The sequence below is a fragment of the Hemitrygon akajei genome, chromosome 2 (assembly GCF_048418815.1).
Source record: "Hemitrygon akajei chromosome 2, sHemAka1.3, whole genome shotgun sequence".
Lineage (NCBI taxonomy): Eukaryota > Metazoa > Chordata > Chondrichthyes > Myliobatiformes > Dasyatidae > Hemitrygon > Hemitrygon akajei.
Genome location: NC_133125.1, coordinates 180,099,906 through 180,116,675, shown reverse-complemented (window position 1 = coordinate 180,116,675; position 16,770 = coordinate 180,099,906). Strand labels below are relative to the sequence as shown.

Sequence of the window (16,770 nt, the reverse complement as noted above, 5' to 3'; positions counted from 1 at the left end):
TTGCAACGAACCAGCATCTTCTCTCTGTTTCTTTTATATTCTGAACTGTTTATTGTGTTTCTGATCCCACCCTGATGTAAAAATGGCCGCGATTCTTTCACCTTGAATACTTGCAGCGATATGATGTTCATTTAACACACACAGAATGCTGGAGGATCTCAGCAGCCCGGGGAGCATCTATGGGAAAGAGTACAGTGGAGATTTCGGGCCGAAACCCCTCAGCAGGACCGTTCATCACTGAGACTCGGCGCCTCTAGTGGACAGGCCCGGTACTGCAGGGATTCAGCTGCTCCCCGAAAGTGAAAGCATTCTGAGTCAGGAAGTACCGGGACTGAACATGGCTACGCAACGGCAGGTCGAGAGTTTAACCGAGGAGGTAATTTGTCCCATCTGCCTGGATTTCTTCACCGAACCTGTCACTCTGGAGTGTGGACACAACTTCTGCCGTTCCTGCATCACACAGTGTTGGGAAAGGGAGGAGAGAAACTCCTGCCCGGAATGTAGAGAGGAGATTGCAGACCGCACCCTAAAGGTCAATCGGGCCTTGGCAAATCTGTCTGAGAAAGCTCGAAAACTAAACCTGAATCCGAAAGAGAAGGAGAGTAAACGTTACTGCGAGGAACATGAGGAAGAGCTGAAGCTGTTTTGTGAGACGGACAAGACACTGATCTGCGTGATCTGTGCGACTGCACGGGAACACAAGTCTCACAACTTCATGCCGGTTAAAGAAGCCGTTCAAGTCTACAAGGTAAAAACAAACCACTTTCGCTCGTCAGTTTCTGTTGTGCCATGTATTGTGTCCAATCTATTCACTCTTTAATTCCCAGGATCGGGTTAAATCTTCCTTCGACTCTCTCACAAAAAACAAAGCGGACTTCGAGGAAATGGAGCAGCAACAGAAGGAGAAGATTTCCGGAGTTCGGGTGAGGATTCCTGAGCTGAATTTCTGATATTGTTGTGTAGATTTGTTCCCTTTAGTGCAGGATAGCTGTGTATCGCAGATCCAGTGACCTGGGCTCAATCTGACATCTGGTGCTGTCTGTGTGGAGTTTGCATGTTCTCCCTGTGATCACAGTTTCAGATACATCTCACAGACATGTTCTTTGAATGGTTAATTGGTTCCTGTAATTAACCCTATTTACTACTTCAAACATGGCACCGGTAAACGGCAGCAACTTTCTGCGGACTCCTGACAGTACTTATAAATATATTTTTTCTAAGTGTACTCTCACTGCAAAATGTAGTCTGCAATTTCCTTTTAAGTAACATACTTTTCAAATGTTTTAATTAATTTGTAATTTTTCTATCTTCTGATGCACTCCGTGTCAAACATGCAGTTCTGGCATGTTTAAGTGGATGAAGGTTCATAGTCATGGCCAAAAGAGAGGGAGGAGGGGAACATTTCAAGCCAGGCAGAAACACAGAGTCATAGAGGCTGAGAGTCATTGAGAAGTACAGCACAGGAACAGGCCATTTTGCCCATCTACTCCATGATGAGTCTATTTAAACTGGCTACTCTCATTGACCTGTACCTGGACCATAACCCTACATATCCCTACTATCTATGTATCTGTCCAAACTCTCTTAAACATTGAATCAAGCTCGCATGGAACACTTGCGCTGGCAGCTCATTCCACACTCTCACAACCCTCTGACTGATTAAGTTCCCTTCATTATCCCCTTAAACTTCTCACCTTTCACCCTTAAACCATGACCTCTGGTTGTATTCCCACCCAACCTCAGTGAAAAAAGCCTCCTTGCATTTACCCTACCTATACCTCTCATAATTTAATTACTTCTATCAAATCCCCTCCGAATCTTCTCCATTCTGAAGAATACAGTCCTAACCTGTTCAATATTTCCTGAGAACTCAGGGTCTCCAGACCCTGCAGCATCCTTGTAAACTTTCTCTGTACTCTTTCAGCCTTGTTGACATCTTTCCTGTAGATAGGTGACCGAAACTACACACAATACTCCAAATTAGGCCTCAGCAATGTCTTGTACAACTTCAACATAACATCCCATCTCCAGTACTCGGATCATTGATTTATGAAGGTGAATGTGACAAAAGCTTTCGTTGGACCTTATCTACCTGGGACACCATTACAATTAATCATGGGGTTGTATTCCCAGATCCCTTTGTTCTACCACACTCCTCAGTGACCTACATTCACCATGTAGGACCTACCCTGGCTGGTCCAACTGAAGTGCAAAACCTTGTATTTGTCTGAATTAGATTCCATCTGCCATTTTTTCAACCCATTTCCCAGCTGACGCAGGTCCCTCTGCAAGCCATGATAGTTGTCCGCACTGTCCACTACACTCCCAGACTTGGGGTCATCTGCAAATTTGCTGATTCAGTTAACCACATTATCATCCAAATCATTGATATAAAAGACAAACAACCAAAGACCCAGCACCAATCCCTGTGGCACACCACTGGTCACAGGCCTCCAGTCAGAGAAGCAACACTCTACTACCACACTCTGGCTTCTCTCACAAAGCCAATGTTTAATCCAATTTATTACTCATCGAGAATGCCGAGTGACTGAATCTTCTTGATTAACCTCCCATGCGTGACCTTGTCAAAAAATGCCTTTGTAAAATCCATGTTGACAGCATACACTGCCTCACCTTCAACCATTTCCCTGGTTAGCTCCTAGAAAAACTCCATAAGTTTGGTTGGCCATGACCTACCATGCACGAAGCCATGCTGACTGTCCTTTATTAGTCCATGTCAATCCAAACACCTGTATCTGGTGTCTTAGAAAAGTTCCAGTGGCTTTTCCACAACTGATGTCAGACTTAACAGCCTATAATTTCCTGGTTTCTGTCAGAGCCATTTATAAATAGTGGGACAACATTACCTATCCCCTAATCATTAGGCACCTCTGCAATTGCTAAGTATGTTTTAATAGGCTCTCTGCTAGGGCCCTGGTAATTCCTGCACTTGCCTCCTGTCAGGCCCTGGGGATTTATCCACCTTGATTTGCCTCAGGGTAGCAAACAACTACTCCTCAGTAATCTGTACAGGGTCCATGAAGTTGATGCTGCTTTGCCTCACTTGTATAGGCTCTGTACCCATCTCCCGAGGAAATACAGACATGAGGAATGCATCTAAGATCTCTCCCATCCATTTTGACTCCACATGTGGATTACCATTCTGGTCTTCCAGAGGATCAATTTTGTCCCAGGCAATCCTTATGCTCTTAACGTACCTGTAGAATCCCTTGGGGTTCTCCTTCACCTTGTCTGCTAGAGCAATTTCATCCCTGCTTTTTACCTTCCTGATTTATATTATAAAATGTTCTCTTGCTTTTCTTGCATCCATCAGCACCTCAGTTGTTCCTACTTGCTTATAGCTGCTATGCACCTTCTTTTTTCTCTTCTCCAGGGCCTCAATATCCTTCATAAACCCAAGTTCCGTACACTTGTCATCTTTGTGTTTCATTCTGACAGGTGCATACAAACTTGGTACTCTCAAAATTTTCCTTTTGAAGGCCTCCCACTTTCCAAGTACAGCTTTGCTGGAAAACAGAGTGCTCCAATCCACACTTGCTGATCATTCTGATACCATCAAAACTGGCCTTTCTCCAATTCTGAATCTGAACCCGTGGACCAGACGTATCTCTTTGCATATTTACTTTGGAACTATTGGCCTTGTGGTCAAATGATCCAAAGTGTTCCCCTACACAAACTTGTTTCACCTTCCCTGTCTGATTCCCTAACAGCAGATCTAGAATCGCACGCTCTCTTGTCAGGACTTCTGCATACTAATGAAAGAAACTTACCTGAACACATTTGACAAACTCTGTCCCATCTAGTCCTTTTACAGTATGGCATTTCTAGTCAATATGTGGAAAGTTAAAATCATTAACCTTGTGTTTCTTGCAACAAATCTCTTTACAAATTTGTTCCTCTTAATCCCTTCCTCAGACTTTTGGGTAGTCTTTAATATTATCCCTATTGACATGGTCATACCTTTCTAATATCTCAGTTCAACCCCTAAAACCTCACTGGTCACGTTCCCCAGTCTATCCTGATGGAGCACTGCCGTGACGTATTCGCTGACTAGTAACAGCACCCCTCCTTTAATCGCTCCTGCTCTCTCATGTCTAAAACAACGGAACTCCGGAATACCGAACTGCCAGTCCTGTTCCTCCTGCAACCGTCTCACTGATGGTGACAAGGTCATAATTCCTGGTGTTGATCCATGCCCTGAGCTCACCTGCCTTTCCTGCGATACTTCTTGCATCAAAATATACACAACTCAAAACACTCCCCCTGCAACTCTAGTTTAAACCCCATCATGCAGCATTAAAAAACCTTCCCGCTAATATATTAGTCTCTCTCCAGTTCAGGTGCAAACGACCCCTTCTGTACAGGTCCTACCTTCCCTGGAAGAAAGCCCAAAGTCTAAAAATCTTCTGCCCTCCCTCCTACACCAACTTCTTAGCCATGTGTTATACTGTATAATCTTCCTATTTCTGGCCTCACTAGATAGATAGATAGATAGATACTTTATTCATCCCCATGGGGAAATTCAACATTTTTTCCAATGTCCCATACACTTATTGTAGCAAAACTAATTACATACAATACTTAACTAGCACGTGGCATGGGTAGCAATCCTGAGATCACAGCCCTGGAGGTCCCACCCTTTAACTTAGCACCTAAGGACTGCATTTTGAAAAATCTGATCACTTGGCCTCCTCCGACCTGCATCCAGGCAGAGGGTAAAGAGCAAGACTCCGGAGATAAGGACAACACTGAGGTAGCTGCGGGATGATTGCTGAAGTCGGTAGATTGGGCCGTGCTCAAAGACTCAACAGACAATCTGAATGAATAAATCACGGCTATCGCAGACTTATAAAAACGGTTCTATAGGAGTTGTCCACGTAAAATAATTCAGAATTTTCCCTACCCAGGAAGCTGGATGAATCAGATCAGTAACATTCTGGTCTGGCAAGTTACAAGCTTCAGTGACTGAGATGGGAGAGATTGCACATACAACAACTGTTGCCCGGGTGCTTCACCAGTCACAGCTTTATGGGAGAGGGGCAAAGTAAAAGCCACTGTGGGGAAAAAAACTCACATGAAATCTCCCCTTGAGTTTGCCAGAAGGCATGTGGGAGACTCTGCAGTCAGCTGGAAGAAAGTTCTATGGTCTGATGAAATGAAAATTGAGCTTTTTGGCCATCAGACTATACGCAATGTTTAGTGTAAACCGAATAATGCGCATAATCAAAAACACACCATCGCTACTGTGAAACATGGTGATGGCTGCATTATGCTGTGAGGATGCTTCACGGCAGCAGGCCCTGGAAGGCTTGTGAAGGTAGAGGGTAAAATAAATGCGGCACAATGCAAGTTAATCTAGGCGAAAATCCTGATGCAGTCTGCAAAGAGAACTGCCACTTGGGAGAAGGTTTGCTTTGCAGTGAGCGAATGGCCCCAAGCATAAAGCCAAAGCTACACAGGAATGCCTTAAAAACAACAATGTTAGTGTCCAGGATTGGCCAAGTCAGAGTCCAGACCTCAATCCAATTGAGAATTTATGACTGAACTTGAACAGGGCTGTTCACTCAGGATCTTCATGCAATCTGACAGAGCTTGAATACTTTTGTAAAGAAGAATGGGGAACAATTGCAGTGTCCAGATGTGCAAGGCTGATAGAGACCTATCCACACAGACTCAAGGCTGCAGTTGCTGCCAAAGGTACATCTACTAAATACTGACTTGATGGGGCTGAATACTTATGCAATCAATGATTTTGTGTTCTATACTGATAATTAATTTAGATCACTTTGTACGGATCTGTTTTCACTTTCACACGAAGGAGTCTTTTTCTGTTGCATAGTGTCAAAAAAAGCCAAGGTAAATCCACTGTGATTCAATGTTGTAAAACAATAAACCATGGGAACTTTCAAGGGGGATGAATACCTTTTATCAGCACTGTACATCAGGATGCTCTTCACTGCCTACAGCTTGGCCCCTCAAAACTAATCAATAAAATTCATGTCCTGGGTCTCAATACCTCCTTGTGAAACTGGATCCTCAATTTTCAGACCCCAGTCAATTCAAATTGGTAAAAACATCTCCACCATTTCCCTCAGCTCAGGAACACCACAACGTTATGTGTTAGCCCCCTGCTCTACTCACATTATGACTGGGAGGCGAAGTGCAACTCCAATGCCATAGTTAAGTTTGCTGATAACACCACAGTCATTGGCCAAATGAAGGGTGCTGACAAATCAGGATATTGGAGGGACATGGAAAATATTGCTGAGTGGTGTCATAACAACAACCTCTCACTCAATGTCAGCAAGACCAAGGAGAAGATTATTGAATTCAGCAGGAAGAAACTGGAGGTCCACAAGCCAGTCGTCATTGGCATCTCAGAGGAGGAGAGGGTCAGCAACATTAAATTCCTACGTGTTATCATTTTACAGAGGATCTGTTCTGGGTCCAGCATGTAAATGCCATTACAGAGAAAGCATGGCAGCACCTCAACTTTCTTAGAAGTTTGTGAATACTCTGCATGACGTCTAGAACTGTGACAAATTTCTATAGATATGTGGTAGAAACTATATTGAAGGTTGCATCCTGGCCTGGTATGTAAATACCAGTGTCCTTTTGTGGTAAAACCTACTAAAAAACTAGTGGACATGACTCTGTCTATCCCGGGATGGGTAAATCTCTCCCCACCATTGAGCATATCAACTTGAAGCTTTGTTGCAGGAAAACAGCATCCTTCATCATGGATCCAAACCGCCTGGGCCACGCTCTCTTCTCACAGCTGCCATCAGGAACAAGGTACAGGAACTTCAGAACCAGCACGACCAAGTTCAGGAACAGTTATTACCACTGAACCATCAGGCTCCTGAACTAGTGGGGATAACTTCACTCACCCCATTACTGAACTGTTCCCACTGAACTGGACTCAAGATCAAAGACTCTTCATCTCATGTTCTCTGTATTTATTTATTATTGTTTGTTTGTTTATTTATTATTATGGATTTTTTTCTTTCTTCTTGTATTTGGACATTTGTTGCTTTTTCTTTGCACATTGATATTGTCCGCCCCGTTGGGTACCGTCCTTCATTGAGTCAATTGTGTTTCTTGTATTTAACGTGACTACCTGCAAGAAAAGGAATCTCAGGGTTGTACATGGTGACACGTCTGTACTTTGATAATAATTTTGCATTGAACTTTGAGCTTGAGATGGGGTATGTGACTCAGGTCAGAGTTAATGGGCACTTGAGGGAGAAATGGGTTCAGGACAACATGAGGAAATGGGATTGATGGGATTCTTCTGAGAACCAATATATATTTGATGATTTGAACACACATCTTCCATGTCAGAAGGAAATACATCAAAGGAAAATAGTAAATTAATCTTCACCTTTCACTTGACAGAAACAGTCACACACCCTTCAGTCCCACGTCACATCGCAGTTTGCTGAACTGCACCAGATTCTCACTGAGAAAGAGCAGCGTATACTCAGAGATCTCAGGGAAGAAGAGGAGAGGATTCTAAATCCAATGGAGAAAAATCTTCAAGAGATTCAAAAGAATTTAAATTCTATTCAGGAGGAGATCTCAAGGTTACAGGAACAGATGGATCAAAAAGAGAGTGTGATATTTCTCAAGGTGAGAGATTATATTTCTTTTTGCTTTTTGTAAAGATAGACAAAATTGGGATCAATATATTTGAAGTAACTGTGACATTTACAAATGGTTGTAAACTGATTTAAGACCGAATGATGTTTCAGAAGTTCAGGACTGTTGTTGTCCCAAAACTGGAATTCCACAATATTGGCATGTCACAGGACCATCTGCAATATTCTTGTGAATGAGTTACTCTGAACATGACACTGAACTGGTGATTGTTTCCTCAATTCCCGTATCAAATATCCCTGAAACTCACATTAATATCCAGTCCCAGTCACATGCTGTGTGTGTCTGGTACCGTGGGTGAGACGGTCTCTCTGTCAATCAGTGAGAACAAAGGATCAATTCCAGAATGTGACCCACACATCAGATTTATCATCAATAGGTAAATGTGCTTTCCATTAGATTAGAGAATTAAGGGAAACCTACATTGTTTCTTTACATTTTCAGAAATATTCCTTGTCATTTACCAAGTTGTTCTGTGTTGTCCGTACATGCGTGTGACTGTAGGGATGTGAATTTACAACATCTTGTAATGATTTGGATGAAATTCAGGATGAGGACTGTAACTCTCAGTCTGTTCAGATTTGTGTTTTATTTATTTCAGGAGGAAACTTCTCGGAACAGGAGGTAAGATATGCTCTTTACTGAATCTCTGTATGGATTTGTAAAATAATTCAACACTGAAGTTTATAACCAAGAATTTTATATTTGCAGAACTAGTGATGACTTCCAGCAATTGTCAGTGACAGATGCTGATCTTCCGGTTGAAAAATTCGATCATTTCTATTTATTGAACAGAGTGTTGAGAGAAACACTTGATGACATTAATCGAGGTAAAACTTACACTGATTCATTTGTCCTTGTTTATGAGACACAATTCATTAGAATTAGAAGCAAAGATTGTCTGTAACAATGGACTGAAGGGGATCTGTAGTTTTATTCCAGTTTCAATTCCACCTGCTAGGAAACATCACTGTCACATGGTCAGCTGGAGATGTCAGACCCCTGAACACACTGACAGAGGGTCACAATACAACCAGTACATGGGACTGTTAGATTAAACACTGCATCCTGGTCCCATCCAGACTGTACAAACACGACAGGACACGAGTGTGAATCCTACCACATAATCTGGGGAATTAATGTTTATTTAATGGTATTATAGGGAATAAAGGGCAGACACTGTAACGTCGCAGTTAGTGCAAAGTTATTCCAGCTCTGGGTGTCAGAGTTCGAGTTCAATTCCAGCGCTGTCTATACGGGTTTGTATGTTGTCCCCGTGAACACATGTGTTTCCTCCGGGTGCTCCGGTTTCCTCCCACAGTCTGACGATGTAGCAGTTAGTAAGTTAGTTGGGCATTGAAAGTTGTCCTGTGATTAGTGTCAAATAGGTGGGTTGCTGCTCAGTGTGGCTCGTTGGGCTGGAAAGGCCTGTTCCGTACTGTATCTCTAAATTAAATAAATTAAAGCTTGGATCGGAGTGGTGTCCAGTATTGTCAGAAAGATGCACACCAGACCCTCATTAGCCACTGACCCTGTCTGACCTGTCTGTGACTGCAGACTCAAGTCTGCCCCCTGCTGGACTCACGAGTCTCACTGTTGTTATCAAACCACCACATTGAATCGTTATCAGACTGAGCCCAGACACACTAACCAGCATTGACCTCGGTCAAGATTTCACCAGCACCTCCTATTTTGCAATGAGATATGTTCCAAACCATCATTTCCCAAACTTATTTTCCTGAATTCCTTGGATTCTGTGAACTTCTCCCTGGGAAGTATAGATGAGAAATATTCATTTAAAACCACTTCCCTCCACAGTGGCTCCAGATTGTTCCATAAAGAAGCCAATTCTTTCCCGAGTTACTCTTTCATTTAATATACACATGGAACCCCTTAAAACTGTCCTTTACCTCAATTGTGGGGTGATCACATGTTCACTTTCTGCCCTTGAGTTTCCCTCTTCCGTACACTCCTCTGTCTCTGAAACTCCTCGGGTCAGAGAGCTGTGAGCAGGTGTTTCTCAGAGTTCAATCCTCCCTTGTTTACTCTTTGTGACCGGAGCCTCCACGATGTATTTTCTCAGTTCCCTCAGTAACCTGGTCTGTGCTGACCATGAGACCAAATTACACTAATTCCACCTGCCTGCCCATGTTCTACATCCCTCCATTCCCTGTCTGTTCATCTCTCTGTCCACCCACATTCTACATCCCTCCATTCCCTGCCTGTTCATCTCTCTGTCCATCCACATTCTACATCCCTCCATTCCCTGTCTGTTCATCTCTCTGTCTGCCCACGTTCTACATCCCTCCATTCCCTGTCTGTTCATCTCTCTGTCTGCCCACATTCTACATCCCTCCATTCCCAGTCTGTTCATCTCTCTGTCTGCCCACGTTCTACATCCCTCCATTCCCTGTCTGTTCATCTCTCTGCGTGCCCAAGTTCTACATCCCTCCATTCCCTGTCTGTTCATCTCTCTGCCTGCCCACGTTCTACATCCCTCCATTCCCTGTCTGTTCATCTCTCTGTCTGCCCACGTTCTATATCCCTCCATTCCCTGTCTGTTCATCTCTCTGTCTGCCCACGTTCTACATCCCTCCATTCCCTGTCTGTTCATCTCTCTGCCTGCCCACGTTCTACATCCCTCCATTCCCTGCCTGGTTATCTGTCTGTTGAATTGCCTCTTAAACATTTCTGCTGTATCCATTTTCTCAGTACTCCTATTTATTTAACCTGGTGTTTAACTGACATGTTTCATGTCTCCACTTTATCCCATTGTGAAACACTTTGTTACATCATTTGTACGAAAAGTGCTCTGTAAATTAATTCTTGTTATTATTGTACTTCTATTTTTCTCTCACCTCAAGCTGGTAAAGCCTGAGGTACGGACACAGTCAAGCACACTAATTTCTCAATTGCTAGGGACTTTCAGACTATTCTAGTGGTGTTTAATATTGTGGCCTTCCGAAGATTTACATAAATATTCCTGTGTCGGCCTAATTTGTTAATGTTATTATGTGGTGACTTTGGGATGATACCAGTTGTAGACATTATCAATAGTAATAAATAATAATGTATTTATTATTATTGTTACTCCAAAGCCAAAAACAAGCAGTTGGAGGAACTCAGCAGGTCAGGAAGAGTCTGCAGAGGCAAAGAGATGGTCAAAGTTTCAGGTGGAGACCCTGCATCAGATTCCTGCCTCTCTAGTCTCTTGAGAGGCCTGACCAAAGTTTCTGTAGCTGCAACAGGACTTGCCAATTTCCACGTTCAATGCCCTGACTGGTGAAGATAAGCTTGTCCTACTCCTGCCTGACCATACTCTGCACTTGTGTTGCTACTTGACGGAGCTGTGCTCTTGGACTTTAATATCCCTCTGTCATCAATATTCCCAGGGTCCTTCCATCTGCTCTATAGCTTTCCTTTACATTTAACCTTCCAAAAGGTTTCCTCGCTCACTACTCCAGGTTAAACACCTTCAGCCATTTCTCCATCCTGATCTCTAACTGATTTATGTCCTATTGTATCCTTCAACAGACATCTTCACTATCCACAACTCCACCGAATTTGTGCCAATTCAAGTGTGCAGGCCACGTATATCACTCAACAACAGAGTTACCAGCACTGAACTCTGTGAAATATCTCTGGTCACAGACCTCCAGGCAGAATAAGACTCCTCCACCACAGCCCTCTGTCTTCTGTGGCCAAGCCAATTGTGAATCCAATCTACAAACCCCATTTCCAGAAAAGTTGGGATATTTTCAAAAATGCAATAAAAATAAAAATCTGCGATACGTTAATTCACATAAACCTTTATTTAACTGACAGAAGTACAAAGAAAAGATTTTCAATCGTTTTACTGACCAACTTAATTGTATTTTGTAAATATACACAAATTTAGAATTTGATGGCTGCAACACACTCAACAAAAGTTGGGACAGAGTTAAAATAAGATTGAAAAGTGCACAGAATATTCAAGTAACACCGGTTTGGAAGACTCCACATTAAGCAGGCTAATTGGTAGCAGGTGAGGGATCATGACTGGGTATAAAAGTAGCGTCCATCAAAGGCTCAGTCTTTGCAAGCAAGGATGGGTCGTGGCTCACCCCTTTGTGCCAAAATTCGTGAGAGAGTTGTTAGTCAGTTCAAAAGGAACATTTCCCAATGCAAGATTGCAGAGAATTTAGGTTTTTCAACATCTACAGTACATAATATTGTGAAAAGATTCAGAGAATTCAGAGACATCTCAGTGCGTAAAGGGTAAGGTCGGAAACCACTGTTGAATGCGCGTGATCTTCGAGCCCTCAGGCGGCACTGCCTAAGAAACCGTCATGCTACTGTGACAATTATAGCCACCTGGGCTCGGGAGTACTTCAGAAAACCATTGTCACTTAACACAGTCCGTCGCTGCATCCAGAAATGCAACTTGAAACTGTATTACGCAAGGAGGAAGCCATACATCAACTCTATGCAGAAACACCGGCGAGTTCTCTGGGCCCGAGCTCATCTCAGATGGACCGAAAGACTGTGGAACCGTGTGCTGTGGTCAGATGAGTCCACATTTCAGCTAGTTTTCGGAAAAAACGGGCGTCAAGTTCTCCGTGCCAAAGATGAAAACGACCATCCTGATTGTTATCAGTGAAAGGTGCAAAAGCCAGCATCTGTGATGGTATGGGGGTGCATCAGTGCCCACGGCATGGGTGAGTTGCATGTATGTGAAGGTACCATTGACTCTGAGGCGTATATTAGGATTTTAGAGAGACAAGGTGTTGTTGTCAAGGTGACGTCTCTTCCCGGGACGTCCATGCTTATTTCAGCAGGACAATGCCAGACCACATTCCTCATGGGCTAGAGCAGCGTGGCTTTGTAGACACAGAGTGCGTGTGCTTGACTGGCCTGCTGCCAGTCCAGATCTATCTCCTATTGAAAATGTATGGCGCATCATGAAGAGGAGAATCAGACAACGGAGACCATGGACTGTTGAGCAGCTGAAGTCTTATATCAAGCAAGAATGTACAAAATTTCCAATTGCAAATCTACTACAATTAGTATCCTCAGTTCCAAAACGATTAAAAGGTGTTATTAAAAGGGAAGGTGATGTAACACAATGGCAAACATGCCTCTGTCCCAACTTTTGTTGAGTGTGTTGCAGCCATCAAATTCTAAATTTGTGTATATTTACAAAATACAATTAAGTTGGTCAGTAAAACTATTGAAAATCTTTTCTTTGTGCTTCTGTCAGTTAAATAAAGGTTCACGCGAATTAACACATCACAGATTTTTGTTTTTATTGCATTTTTGAAAATATCCCAACTTTTCTGGAAATGGGGTTTGTACATTCCTCTCATCCGTGCCGGGTCTTTACCATTCCCTCCGACCTTCAACTCTCTCAGGCAGAGCGCTCTGTCTTCATTAAGGGCCTCACCTTTGTCCCCCTTCGCCCAGACCTCTGAGTTCTGAATACGCCATGACACTGAACTCTTCTTCCGCCGGCTCCGTCTCTGAACTTACTTCTTTGACAAGGACTCTCCTACCCCCACCGGTGACCCCTTCTCCCGTCTTCAACCCTCCTCCTCTTCATGGACACCCTGCTCTGGTCTTCTGCCTGCTCTGGATCTCTTTATTGCTAATTGCCGACGGGACATCAACCGTCTCGACTTCACCACACCCTGTTCCAATTCCAACCTCACTCCTTCCGAACGCTCAGCTCTCCGCTCCCTCCGCACCAATCCCAACCTCACTATAAAACCTGCTGATAAGGGGGGAGCCGTTGTTGTCTGGCGTACTGACCTCTACCTGGCTGAGGCACAGCGACAACTCTCTGATACCTCCTCTTATTTACCCCTTGATCATGACCCCATTAACGAGCACCAGGCCATTGTCTCCTATACCATCACCAACCTTATCAGCTCTGGGGATCTCCCATCCACTGCCACCAACCTCATAGTTCCCACACCCCGCACTTCCCGTTTCTACCTCCTACACAAGATCCAGAAACCTACCTGCCTGTCCAGGTAGACCTATTGTCTCAGCTTGCTCCTGCCCCACTGAACTCATTTCTGCATACCTTGACACTGTCTTATCCCCCCCTTGTTCAATCTCTTTCCACCTATGTTCATGACACTTCTCATGCTTTGAATTTTTTCAATGAGTTTAAGTTCCCTGGCCCCCACTGTCTTATTTTCACTATGGTCGTCCATTCCCTATATACCTCCATCCCCCACCGAGATGGTCTCGAAGCTCTTCGCTTCTTTTTGGATTCCAGACCTAACCAAATCCCCTCTACCACCACTCTCCTCTGTCTAGCGGAATTAGTTCTTACTCTCAATAATTTCTCCTTTGGCTCCTCCCACTTCCTCCAAACCAAGGGTGTAGCCATGGGCACCCGTATGGGTCCCAGTTATGCCTGCCTTTTTGTTGGCTTTGTGGAACAGTCCATGTTCCAGGTCTATACCGGTATCCATCCCCCTCTTTTCCTTCGCTACATCGATGACTGCATTGGTGCTGCCTCCTGCACGCATGCTGAGCTCGTCGACTTCATTAACTTTGCCTCCAACTTTCACCCTGCCCTCAAATTTACCTGGTCCATTTCCGACACCTCCCTCCCCTTTCTTGATCTTTCTGTCTCCATCTCTGGAGACGGCCTATCTACTGATATCTACTATAAGCCTACAGACTCTCACAGCTATCTGGACTATTCCTCTTCCCACCCTGTCTCTTGCAAAAAGGCTATCCCATTCTCACAATTTCTCCATCTCCACCGCATCTGTTTTCAGGATGAGGCTTTTCATTCCAGGATGAAGGAGATGTCTTCCTTTTTTAAACAAAGGGGCTTCCCTTCATCCACCATCAACTCTGCTCTCAAACGCATCTCTCCCATTTCCCGCACATCTGCCCTCACCCCATCCACCTGCCACCCCACTTGGGATAGGGTTCCCCTTGTCCTCACCTACCACCCCACCAGCCTCCAGGTCCAACGTATAATTCTCTGTAACTTCCGCCACCTCCAACGGGACTACCAAACACATTTTTCCCTCCCCCCCCCCCCCTCTGCTTTTTGCAGGGATCGCTCCCTACGTGACTCCCTTGTCCACTCGTCCCCCCCATCCCTTCCCACCGATCTCCCTCCTGGCACTTATCCTTGTAAGCGGAACAAGTGCTACACCTGCCCTTACACTTCCTCCCTCACCACCATTCAGGGCCCCAGACAGTCCTTCCAGGTGAGGCGACACTTCACCTGTGAGTCGGCTGGTGTGGTATACTGCGTAGTGGGATCCCGTTGGAGGTGGCGGAAGTTACGGAGAATTATACGTTGGGCCTGGAGGCTGGTGGGGTGGTAGGTAAGGATAAGAGGAACCCTATCCCAAGTGGGGTGGCGGGTGGATGGGGTGAGGGCAGATGTGCGGGAAATGGGAGAGATGCGTTTGAGAGCAGAGTTGATGGTGAACGAAGGGAAGCCCCTTTGTTTAAAAAAGGAAGACATCTCCTTCGTCCTGGAATGAAAAGCCTCATCCTGAGAGCAGATGCGGTGGAGACGGAGGAATTGTGAGAAGGGGATAGCATTTTTGCAAGAGACAGGGTGGGAAGAGGAATAGTCCAGGTAGCTGTGAGAGTCTGTAGGCTTATAGTAGATATCAGTAGATAGGCCGTCTCCAGAGATGGAGACAGAAAGATCAAGAAAGGGGAGGGAGGTGTCGGAAATGGACCAGGTAAATTTGAGGGCAGGGTGAAAGTTGGAGGCAAAGTTAATGAAGTCGACGAGCTCAGCATGCGTGCAGGAGGCAGCGCCAATGCAGTCGTCGATGTAGCGAAGGAAAAGAAGGGGATGGATACCGGTATAGACTTGGAACATGGACTGTTCCACAAAGCCAACAAAAAGGCAGGCATAGCTGGGATCCATACGGGTGCCCATGGCTACACCCTTGGTTTGGAGGAAGTGGGAGGAGCCAAAGGAGAAATTATTGAGAGTAAGAACTAATTCCGCTAGACAGAGGAGAGTGGTGGTAGAGGGGATTTGGTTAGGTCTGGAATCCAAAAAGAAGCGAAGAGCTTCGAGACCATCCCGGTGGGGGATGGAGGTATATAGGGAATGGACGACCATGGTGAAAATAAGACAGTGGGGGCCAGGGAACTTAAACTCATTGAAAAAATTCAAAGCATGAGAAGTGTCATGAACATAGGTGGAAAGAGATTGAACAAGGGGGGATAAGACAGTGTCAAGGTATGCAGAAATGAGTTCAGTGGGGCAGGAGCAAGCTGAGACAATAGGTCTACCTGGACAGGCAGGTTTGTGGATCTTGGGTAGGAGGTAGAAACGGGAAGTGCAGGGTGTGGGAACTATGAGGTTGGTGGCAGTGGATGGGAGATCCCCAGAGCTGATAAGGTTGGTGATGGTATAGGAGACAATGGCCTAGTGCTCCTTAGTGGGATCGTGATCAAGGGGTAAATAAGAGGAGGTATCAAAGAATTGTCGCTGTGCCTCGGCCAGTTAGAGGTCAGTACGCCAGACAACAACGGCTCCCCCCTTATCAGCAGGTTTGATAGTGAGGTTGGGATTAGTGCGGAGGGAGCGGAGAGCTGAGCGTTCGGAAGGAGCGAGGTTGGAATTGGAACAGGGTGTGGTGAAGTCGAGACGGTTGATGTCCCGTCGGCAATTAGCAATAAAGAGATCCAGAGCAGGCAGAAGACCAGAGCGGGGTGTCCATGAAGAGGAGGAGGGTTGAAGACGGGAGAAGGGGTCATCGGTGGGGGTAGCAGAGTCCTTGTCAAAGAAGTAAGCTCGGAGATGGAGCCGGCGGAAAAAGAGTTCCACGTCATGGCGTACGCGGAACTCACTGAGGTGTGGGCGAAGGGGGACAAAGCTGAGGCCCTTACTGAGGACAGAGCGCTCTGCCTCAGAGAGTTGAAGGTCGGAGGGAATGGTAAAGACCCGGCAGATCTTCTGCTTCCATCTGCATTAACAGTTCATCCACACACTTCTCACCATGGCCCATCCGGTTCTGGTTCATTCTGCCATTCATCTCTTTCCTAATGGTTCCCATTATCACCTCCTTCACTGACAAGATTCCTTCACACTCTCTGCTTGCTTCATCT

At 44.9% G+C, this 16,770-nt stretch overlaps 1 protein-coding gene across 1 annotated transcript in view; it reads left to right on the top strand.

The window, feature by feature from the left end:
• Positions 1-324: 324 nt before the first annotated feature.
• LOC140718910 (zinc-binding protein A33-like) overlaps positions 325-16,770 on the top strand; it is a 34,517-nt gene continuing 18,071 nt past the window's right edge. The window contains exons 1-5 of the mRNA XM_073033210.1: positions 325-748; positions 828-923; positions 7,420-7,653; positions 8,282-8,304; positions 8,392-8,510. Of these exons, the coding sequence (XP_072889311.1) occupies positions 338-748; positions 828-923; positions 7,420-7,653; positions 8,282-8,304; positions 8,392-8,510 (883 nt within the window). The 5' untranslated portion in view covers positions 325-337. The remainder of the gene's footprint in view (positions 749-827; positions 924-7,419; positions 7,654-8,281; positions 8,305-8,391; positions 8,511-16,770) is intronic.